This window comes from Diabrotica virgifera, chromosome 8 (assembly GCF_917563875.1).
Source record: "Diabrotica virgifera virgifera chromosome 8, PGI_DIABVI_V3a".
Lineage (NCBI taxonomy): Eukaryota > Metazoa > Arthropoda > Insecta > Coleoptera > Chrysomelidae > Diabrotica > Diabrotica virgifera.
Window position 1 is genome coordinate 221,127,189 of NC_065450.1, and position 11,594 is coordinate 221,138,782.

General features: G+C 33.0%; 1 protein-coding gene across 2 annotated transcripts in view; it reads left to right on the forward strand.

Moving 5' to 3' along the window:
- LOC126889600 (sarcolemmal membrane-associated protein) overlaps positions 1-11,594 on the forward strand; it is a 73,946-nt gene that overhangs the window by 56,594 nt on the left and 5,758 nt on the right. The window contains exons 6-8 of one of the 2 annotated variants that reach the window (XM_050658071.1): positions 932-1,129; positions 2,652-2,774; positions 4,396-4,545. In XM_050658071.1, the coding sequence (XP_050514028.1) occupies positions 932-1,129; positions 2,652-2,774; positions 4,396-4,545 (471 nt within the window). The remainder of the gene's footprint in view (positions 1-931; positions 1,130-2,651; positions 2,775-4,395; positions 4,546-11,594) is intronic. The other variant, XM_050658072.1, reaches the window with a different exon arrangement.

Consider the following 11,594-nt stretch of genomic DNA (forward strand, 5'->3'; position numbering starts at 1 on the left):
ATGCCGGTAGGTGTGGCTCTGTGAGTTCGACGTGATACCGTTGTGTACCATTCAAATATCCATTTCGAACTAAGAACTAACTCTCCTCCGCGCGGTACATAACCTTCACCGAAACTTGTTCTAACTGCGGACTTGCAAGCCAAATTCGTCCTTAACGTCTAATCAAACACAAGTAAATACCCAAGGGCATCGAGTGTTTATTGTTGAAAATTTCTATCTCATATTTACTAAAGCTTACAGAGTGGGTTAACAAAATACAATGCAACATATTAAATTTAAAATTATTCGTTGTAGCAATGGAATGTTTGGATTGTTGTGAACTAATTTGTAATATTTCTAACAGGGCGTGCTTTAGAATATTTTAATGAATGATATTACCAACACAAAATACAAGGAATAATTATTTATTAAGCGGGTTTAAAACAAAACTTTGTAGCGGATTTCCGAAATGCTACAAATTACTTGTTAATTTACTTGTTAATTACAATTTACATATCGGAATTTCGTAAACTTCGGGCCGATGCGCGATGTGACGATATTTGATACATGAATGAATGATACTAAACGACGATAGGAATTGCATTTATTTATTAATATGAGGAGAGGACATCCCGCTCAACTCGCCAGGGGGAAAGACATGTAAGGAATTACGATCACCTCTTGTATGGGATGGGTAAATGAAACGTCCAAATCGCTTAGCACGCCAAGTTGACGGGGTTCGGAAGGGTTTCGGAATATGGTCTGGATATAATTAACTCAACTATTATACCTTCTTGATTATTCCCCGTTCAGCACACCAGGAATATCCAAATGGGTTTCCGTTTCGTCTTTTATACTGTAAAAACACGTTTTGCATAATACATTGGTGTTCTCTAGACGATAAAATTATATTATCGTCACACATAATAATATTGTTTTTTTCTTCTTTCAGGAAGTAGCAAAGCGATTATCAGAACAACAATTAGAAGCAAGCGAACAAAAGATTAAGTTAGAACAGTGTATTCAAGATTTAGAAATGAAATTAGAAGCCAAAAGCGCCAACCTTCTCACTCTTCAGATAGAACTACAAAACATAAATGCCTTAAATTTACCAGGGTTAAAGAATCTCGGATCATTGGTATCAGATACAGTAAGTAACTGCATTTTGTATTGTATAAAAAGGATGCATTTTTACTTAAAATGCCAATCCTATAATTTACAAAACCTTTTCATTTTTATGATCTTATTTTTACATTCCTTCAGTCACACTTGCTTTGAGAATGCCGAATCTGAGCATATTTTTAGCACAATCCTCTGATGTTCTATTTATTAACTACAGTTCTCATTGATCACATTATATCTTTGTATTTTGAAATTTTTTATAATTATATTTGTCAGCTATGTACCTTATAGTCCAAGAGGCAACGCTGAAAAATCTCTTTGAATTTACTAAGGCTAGATTTTTCACAGTTGGTTACTGTGATTGTGTAGAGAAACATACTGCGGTCGGTCAAGCCAAAAGTAGAACAGGGGTTACTGAGAGGGTATCAAAGCTGCTTTCCTACGAAGGTAATTAAATCCATTTACTAAGGCTGAAAATCAGTACGCACATTCTAAATTATATATAAATAAAAGTGATTATAGTCGGTCAGCTGTATGACGGGACAGAGCCGGTCGGTCGGCCCCAGTGAATGTACAGGGTTATTTACTATATTTTGACCCCCTTGTAAACTGCTTTATTTACAGAATTAGAAAAAAATGTAAAATACCAAAGTTATTCGATTTTTAAATTAGGTATGATTTTTGACATAATATATATCGTACTAGTGACGTCATCCATTTGGGCATGATGACGTAATCGACTATTTTTTTAAATAAGAATAGGGGTCGAGTGCTAGCTCATTTGACAGGTTATTCAATTCCCTATTCAGTAATATAAACATTAACATGATTAATTATACAGGGTGTCCAAAAATTTTTTTTAATTAAATTAATTGTTTAATTAATAATTCAAAATTTTTTTTGGACACCCTGTATAAATAAGATCTTAATGTTTATGTTACTGCATAGAGAATTGAATAACCTTTCAAATGAGCTAGCACGCGACCCCTATTCTCATTTAAAAAATAGTCGATTACGTCATCACGCCCATATGGATGACGTCACTAGTACGATATATATGTCAAAAAATCATAATTAAAAAATCGAATAACTTGTGTATTTTACATTTTTTTCTAATTCTGTAAATAAAGCAGTTTACAAGGGGGTCAAAATATAGTGAATAACCCTGTGCATTCACTGGGACCGACCGACCGGCTCTGTCCCGTCATACAGCTGACCGACTATAATAACTTTTATTTATATTCAATTTAGAATGCGTGTACTGATTTTTAGCCCTAGTAAATGGATTTAATTACCTCTGCAGGTAAACAACTTTGACAAGCTGTCAGTAACCCCTGTTCTACGTTTCGCATGACCGACCTCAGTATGTTTCTCTACACAATCACCTCTTGCCTCTGCCTCTCCATCTAGTAGTGCGATCAACCAAAATGTGCATGTGCAGCCCTCTCTGCTGTGTACAAGGAGTATTGTATCGCTCTGCAATATCTGAGATTATTCACTAGTGTTCCATTAATTGATATTTTTCCGTTAATTTTGGTTTATATTTTTAGCAATTGGATCTTATTTACAAAGAAAACGATATGAAATGTAAGGAAGATATACTTAGTGAAAATGAAGACAGCGAATCTCTTATGAACCAGACAAATGGATTAGGTAGCCATATTAGTTTAACGGTATGTAGATCGCTTTACTTGACAAATTTTTGAGTTATTTTTTACCATAACAAGTACTAAAATTATCTGTGCATGATTTTTTACTCCTGACGATATTACCTGATCTATCAAAACAGTTTAGAGAGGATCTATAAAAAGAATGATAAAGCTTTTCACTAAACATTATTGTTATTTAATTTTGAATTATACCATGTTTCATCATGTTTCACTTGATATGTGGCTATATTCTGGACAAATTAGCAAAATACAAGGAAAAGTTATTTACCAGCAATTTTATTGCTGGAATCGAATCTTATGACTGTATATATTAATAATATAGGTATGCAGAGTCCGCAGATAATGTGCTATTTTTTTATAAACAAAATGGCGCCCGTAAATCGTGTTTTTTTCAATTATTGCTCTATAACTCCAAAGATTTTAACTTTACACCCAAATAAAAATTCACCGTAATTAAATTCTGCATAAATTTCCCGATTTGCTTCGGTGAAAATTTTCCTCATAAAATGCGGGTTTTTCCAACAAAATGTTTAATTTTCAACTAAAATTTTAGGTAAGTAATTATTTATCAATAATTAAATAACTTGGTGACATAAAAGCCCTATTGGTTAGATTATATTTCCAGAAACCGATGGAAATTGAATGAACAGTTTAGCAACAATTAAACTGTTAATTAACAATTTACAGTCGCAATAATAGCCATAATAATTATGATATATCAGAATAACTATGATTTTTGTATAAAAAGGCACTATACCTATCTAACGTACTTTACAGAATTAAAATTTCAGCCTCAGGAATATTTTAAAATTATAAACAATTTTTTGACTTATAAACAAATAGATCTCAGCAACTATTTAATTAAATTAAATTATGAAAACGGTACTGGAGGGAACGTGACAGAACGCTTCTTTTAAAAGAAAAAACGTTTAATTCTGATGAGATGTTTCTGAGATACAACCGGTCAAAGTTGACCGGCATATGCTGCGAAGTTATAAACAATAGGATGATAATTTTCGAACCACCACTTTTTCATTACGGTCTTTTGACACACAAATTTTCATATCTTGACGAGACTGATAAGAATATATTATAATCATAAAAACGATCGGTGTAACGAGTGAAAAATACCAAAATTCTATCAAAAATTAGGTTGAAAAAATAGAATATCAAAGTTCAAAATATCAAAGTTCCCAAGTAACTCGAGTAGTGCCACCTAACTAACGCAATACTAAAAATGTCAAAGTTGCTTTTGTTTTGTTACAATAAATTTTAGCTGAAAATAAAAGATTTTGTTGGTCTCTATGCAGAATTTAATTACGGTGAATTTTTATTTGGGTGTTTTTGGTGTAAAGTTAAAATGAACAAAAGCGAAATGTCAGTTTGACAGTATTCATGCACGATCTCCAACCAAATTCCCACCAAAAAAAAATACATCTAAATGAATCACCCTTTATGTATACAGTAAAACTGATACTACGATTTGTTATTTTATTGATGTACTGAAAATTATTTGCAAAGTGCCCATTTAAAATTTGTTAGTTGTGATATCGTCAGGAAAAATATTTTCTTTTACTAACAACGGAAATAATAACGACCATACATAAATGGTGTTGACATTTAGGTGGGACCTGTGGAAGAAAAATACGAATGGGAGGAACACGAGTCTGAACCGAACGCAGATGAAAAAAACTCGAATGATTTGAGGAATGAGCCTCAAGAAGAGGTCAAGCGAGTCACGTTTAAGATACCCGAGGAAGCTGAAATGGAACAGGTAGGCACCTAAATATATCTAACTTAATATATCTGTTTTTATTGTGTCTGTTGCATGGTTGTTTAAATAAAATAATTATAGCACTATAATTTATTTACTATACCATCTAAAAATTTACAAATGAATTTTTTTACTTACTCAGCGTCTAGCTACATCACAGTTAAGTTTTGTGTATAAGCAAAGAGAACAACACATTATAAGCAGTAAATAACAATAATTAATTTTTACAAACAAACATTTCTTCTTCTTCTTCATGCTCTTTTTGTATGGACATGACTCTGTCTGTTTTTTTAATGTGCCTCTGTACAGGATTTATATATTAGCATCCAAAAAATAAGAGCAATCCATATCGATTTAATTTTTAAAAAGTCTTAAACAAATATTATTTACATGTATTGTTTGCATTACGTAAATGGGTGACATTGGTTTTGCAATGTAGGCCACTCGTTTTGAAAACAGCGAAGTCAGCAATTATGTTATTATTAGGAATTCATGGTCACATTCGGGTGTAGTCAATCATAACAAAACAGTTACGATTTATGTATATATACGGAGAAAGTAAAGAAGAGATTATTCATTATTCAGACATCGACGTGGTTAGATCAGAGACGTTTTCCACCAACTAGTTACTGTCGTATTTAGTGTTCTAAATAAATATATTCTGGTAAATAGTGTTTTAACAAATCAACCCCATCATCGGGGGTAACAACCCCCAGGACCAAGATACCTCTAATAAGTTGTCGTTCCATCGTTTTCGTGGTCTTCCCACTGATCGTCTTCCTATTGGGGAACCGTCTTTCGCAGTTCTTACGACTCTATTTGTTGTCATTCGTCTTATGTGGTCATTCCATTCTACTCTTCTGTTTCTTACCCAGTTATTATTGTTGTCCACCTATATCTGTACTTCTAGCTCTGTCCCATAGAGTCTTACCATCGATTTTTCGAAGGGTTTTCGTCTCCCCTGTTTCGAGCAATCTTGTTGTCCTCTCTGTGTCAGGTCGTGTTTCTGCCGCGTATGTCATTATTGGTCTGATGATTGTTTTGTAAATTCTGCCTTTCACTTCTTTTCTGATATTTTTATTTCTCCATATTGTGTCATTCGGGCAACCTGGGGCTCTGTTTGCTCTATTCACTTGATCTACTTTTGTTTCGAGCTTTCCTTAGCTAGATAGTGTGATGCCTAGATTTTTAAACTCCATCACTTGTTCTATTATCTGACCCTCCAGCTCCAATTTACATCTTATTGGATTTGCTGTTATAACCATACATTTTGTCTTTTTTGAGAAAATTAACATGTTAAATTTTCTGGCAGTTATATTAAATTGTTGCAGCATACGTTGTAAACCTTCTTCACTTTGAGTGATTAGTATTGCATCGTCTGCATAGCAGATTATTTTAAGTTGTTTTTCTCCCATTTGGTATCTTTTTTTAGTTCTTACTTTTTTATTATTTCATCCATGATCAGGTTGAACAATAAAGGACTCAAAAATATACTTAAACATTATTGTTAGGTCATAGGCTTGATAAACTTTGTGCTACATAATATAATTTTTGTAATACCCCGGTAAGCTACAGTCTCAGAGAATTAAGGGAGTGAGTTTTTGAAATAATATTTATTAAGAAAAAAGTTAATTATTGGGCGCCATCAACAAATCAAAGTATACTGCCATACGCCTATACAAAAATTGAGTATAAATCGGTACTTACCATTGCTGTCTAAGGTAGTCTGTATGTTTTATGACAATAAGGATCAGAGATAGATTGTGCAAAATAAAAAGACATATAAGTTTAAAACATATTCATTGTTTATTTATAGAAGAAAAAAAATGGTTAAAAAGCAAAACTGAATTGGCAAGAAGTGAATAAACATATTAAGTCCTTCAAGTTTTCAAAAGTTCGAAGAAAAAAAATTAAACAGTTCGTTACAAATACCTGATGATCTGAGGTTGAACTGTTGGCTGGAGCTGGCCTTGTGTAGCTCGGCTGGTAGAGCGAGACTTCACTAACACTTTACAGTTTCTGATCGAAAGTACTATTACACAAATTGTTTTTATACGAAAGATAAAATTCCATAGTCTTGTTTGATTTTTAAAAAAGTAACTGCTTAATTTGATTATTAATGAAGCATTTCATAATTTTAATGATTAAAAAAATTGTTTAACCAATTGATCTTTAGTTAAAAGGTCGGGAACCATGTCCCACGAAGCTTGATTTAAGTTATTCTTGAAAAAGGCATACTCTACGCCACTACTACATACACTGTTCCATTTATTTTACCGGAACAATAACACAAGAATATACCGGTATGGTATTTACGACAAACACATCGCTCTTGCTACTTTCCCTACAGAATCTACTCAAGATTCCATCTGAGCCTAATATTGGCACAGCCAAAAAACTGGACTTCACTGCATGTCTGATCAAACTTGACTGTCTTTCCTCAGAACTTTGGCTCTCTGTCCTAAATTCTATTCCCTCTCCTTTCTGTCACCTAATTCTCTTTTTTGACCAATAAAAAAATATCTAAGCTTCCTACACTTATGATACGCTGTCTGATACCCAAAGCAGCACGTATTGTGTATATATTATAACTGCCAAGATTCGTGGAGCCAAAGACCATTACAATACAATGTAACTCTTTTTTACATCACAAACTGAACGGGCGAGAAATTAAACACAGGAAATCGAATGTAGATACATATGACTGTAAAATAATAACGTCTTTTTTAACAAGACGGATAAACTACAATTGAATTATTCTGACGTTTTTTCGGGACAGAAATAAATTCCTTGAATTTAATGTTATGTCTACAGGGTGAGACAAAAATGTTACAATACATTTACGATTTTTGGTTTCTGGATAAGGCAAAATAATTGCGTTCTTTTGAACCGTTTCACTCTTAAACTTGCTTCATTATAAATATAGCTCTGAAGCTATTTCTTTGTGACATTTATGTAATTTACTATTCTAATTGGAAAATAAGCCACTCATCATGAACACCTGTGAATCGAAACGGAACCAAGCCGATTATTTAAGCAGAATTATGAAAATAATTATATCGGACGCTGTAGCGGTAGCGACATCTATTAGAGAGAAATGAAAAGTCCCAGATCTAAACAATAAATCTGAAAATTCTCGTGGAACCACTTTCTGGTAACATCCTTAATCACTGCCCTTTACAATTTATAAGGCAAGGAGACGACAAATAAGGAAGACGAAAGGGACTCGACAATATGCAGTCACATTCCGTTTATTCATCTAGGAATTTTTGTTATTTTTCTTATTTGGTTTTCCACAGTCTCCTTTTCGATCAAATATTTGATATGAACCTTTTCTATCCCTTTCGGAAAGTAATATTCCTTGTGTTAGCTCGTAATAGTTTAAATTTTCGGTGACACCATTGTTCGTTGCAAAAATGCTTCCTCCGTCCACATAAAATAGTCACAAAGGGCTCAATCAGGCGAGTATGGTGGATGGATAATCAATTTGTAGCTAAATTGGTGTAATTTTGCTCCTGCAACAGCCGTTTTGAGTGGGTTTCTGATCGAATGGATTCGTTGGTGTGCCCTCGTCGCTTTTTCTACACTGTTTTAACTTAATGTTTATCGCTGGCATGTGGAAATGTATCCATGTTTTACATATCGAGGAAAAATAGTTCGAACATATCTCTGAGCACATAAAATAGTCACACGGCGCTAAATCAGGCGATTATGGTGGATGGATGAATGTGTATCCCAATTTGTGTAATTTTGCTCGTGCAACAATCTTTTTGAGCGGGTGTTTGATCGAATAGTCTTGGATTCTTGTAACTGCGTCACCTTTCTTGCATTTTTTATGAGGTTTTTTGATAGAGTTAGGTTTAAGATTATTGGCACAAAGTAATAACCCATTTAACTCACTTTACTTCCAGCTGCTTATATTACTAATATAACAAATCAAAGGTACACATAAATATACAGATCTGGGTATTTTGTTTAATGAAAGATACTTCTTCGTAGCATATTGTGTGAAATATATCTGCAAGGCTATATTATTTCATTGTGAGGTCTCGTCTTGAGTATGCGTTAGTAGTTGTTTCATCGCTTTTCATCAAAAGTTGATGTTTTAAATCCAAATATGGAATATGGGAGTAAACCGAAAAAGAAACTCTTTTTCTTCTTCTTCGTGCGACTAGGATTACTCCTGTTTGTCTGCCTCTTATTCTGTTTCAGTTGTTGTTGACTGTACATTGTCTTTCCACCTTTTCGGCGCCCTTACAACGGGTCTTCTGCTATACGGCTTGTTGTTTTTAAGTACAAATGTTCGCTGTCGGGTTCGAATTTTTCGAATTGTTCGAATCGTCGGGTTCCATTCGGTTTACATGTTCGTTCCAGTTTTTATTTCTTGTTTTTATCCACCTGATAATATTTTGAATTTTTCATCGTTCTCGTATACTTATGTTCCTTTGCCTGTTTCTTAATGATATGCCCGCTATTGATCTTAATACTGTCATTTCGATATTGTTGATGTGTTGTTTCGTCTTTCATGTATCACTCCTTGTCTCCGCTGCATATGTTAGGATAGGTCTTACTGTTGTCTTATATACTTTTATTTTGCTTTCCTTGGTCAGATATTTGTTTCTCCATATGGTTTCTTGGAGGCAACCACTTGCTTTTGTTGCTTGTGTTGTGGTCTCTGTTCTTATACTTGTTCTACAATTTTGCCGTCTATTTCTGACTTGCATCTACGGGGCTCTTTAGTTATCACTATACATTTAGTTTTTTTCTACTGATATTCTCATATTAATTTTGTTTGCTGTGATATTGAAAGTGTGGAGCTGCCTTTGTAGGTCATCCTCGTTATCAGCAATTAGTACTGCACCATCGGCATATCATAGAATCGTGATTTTATGCGCTCCCATGTGGTATCTATGTCGTTTTCTTACTTCGTGAATTATTTGATTCATAACCATATTGAATAACAATGGGCGGAGCGAGTCTCCTTGGCGGATTCCTCCTTTTAGTTCTATGCGTTCTGTTTCTCCTGTTGGCATTATAACTCTGGTCTTTTTGTTCTTGTTAATTTCATTAATTAGCCTTATTATCTGATGGTCTATTTGTTCAGCTTGTAATAAATTTAAGATGTCATCTCGCCTCATCCTGTCAAAAGCACTTTTTAAATCAACAAAGCACATGTATGCTGGTTTTCCATATTCAATAGATTTTTCTACTATTTGTCTGATAATAAAAATTGCGTCTATTGTGCTGCGGTTCTTCCAGAAGCCTTGTTGTTCATCTGATATGTTAGCTTTTTCCTTGATTTTATCTTTTATGACTGCCGTCAACAATTTTAATGTACTGTGTTTTACTGTATTATAAAAAAAATACTCTGGGTTAATTAGCAAAATACAAGGAAAAGTTATTTACCAGCAATTTTATTGCTGGAATCGAATCTTGTGATTGTACGTATTAATAATATAGGTATGCAAAATCCGCAGATAGTGTGCTACTTTTTTTATAAACAAAATTGCGCCCGAAAATCGTGTTTTTTTCAATTTTTTCTCTATAGCTCCAAAAATTTTAACTTAACACCAAAAACACCCAAATAAAAATTCACCGTAATTAAATTCTGCATAGAGACGTGTTTTTCCCGATTTACTTCGATGAAAATTTTCCCCGGAAAATGCGGGTTTTTCCAACAAAATATTTAATTTTCAACTAAAATTTTAGATAAGTAATTGTTTATCAATAATTAAATAACTTGGTAATATAAAAGCTCTTTTCATATAGATTATAATTCCAGAAGTCGATAAAAATTGAAACAGTTTAGCAACAATTGAATTGTTAATTAAAAATTTACGGTCGCTATAATAACCACAATAATTATGATACTTAATAATGTAGGATTGTAAATAGTTAACCTTATATTTTAAATTTCGCTGTATATCATTTTTCCTTGATTATTAGTAGAAATACGAAACGAACGGCCGTCCCTTGGGGCAGCTGTGTGGGCGTATCTAATTAGTGTGTTTATTTTCGATCGTTAAAGATCAACAAGTAGCGAAGTAGCTAGCTTGACTAATTTTTGTAATTTTGGGTTATTGGAAGATGTCGGTATATGCTTTGAACCAATTTTAATTGGGTTGTTTCACAGGAAAAAGGAGATTAGCCTAAAAGGGCTTGTTTTAGCGTAGGGAAAGAGAACGAATACATTCAGTCGATTATAACATCACAGCGACGACAGACGCCTTCTTAGGAATAAGACGTAAAAAGACGAATTAAGACGGGTATTATATTGATTAGACGCAAATTATCTATAAATACATTTCGTTTTTGTAAGAATAAGAACACGTAGGATTTTGGTCGCAATTACACACTTTTACACAAGTACTTTTACATTTCGTTAATTTAATGGTAGCAATAATTTAGTCATCTATTTTATTAATTAAAACTGTTAAACATCAAACGGACTTTTATTACGATTGTCTTTAAAGGAATCCTACAATAATAACTATGATTTTTGTATAAAAAGACACTGTACCTATCTAATGTACTTTACAGAATTGAAATTGGAGTTTTTAAGCGGCCTCAGGAATATTTTAAAATTTTAAACAATTGTTGGCTTATAAACAAATAGAATATTTCGGGAACTATTAAATTAAATTAAATAATGAAACCGATATTGGAAAAGGCGACAGGTCGCTTCTTTTAAAAGAAAAAACGTTTAATTGTGATGTGTGGTTCCTGAGATACAACCGGTCAAAGTTGACCGGCATTTACGGCAAAGATATAAACAATGGGATCATAATTTTCGAACCATCACTTTTTTATTTTTGTACTCTTTCTCATAACATTATTTTTTTGTTCCCAAGTAGCTCGAGTAGAGCCATCTAACTAACTCATAATTAAATGTCAAAGTTGCTTTTGTTTTGATATAATAGATTAATTTATTTATAAGAAAAGAAAACTACATATTTTTTAAAATTGTAGACTTTTTTTTAGATAAACTTACTACAAGTGTACGTTTTAACGTTAAAACACAAATATTCTCATTTGAAAGCTATATAATT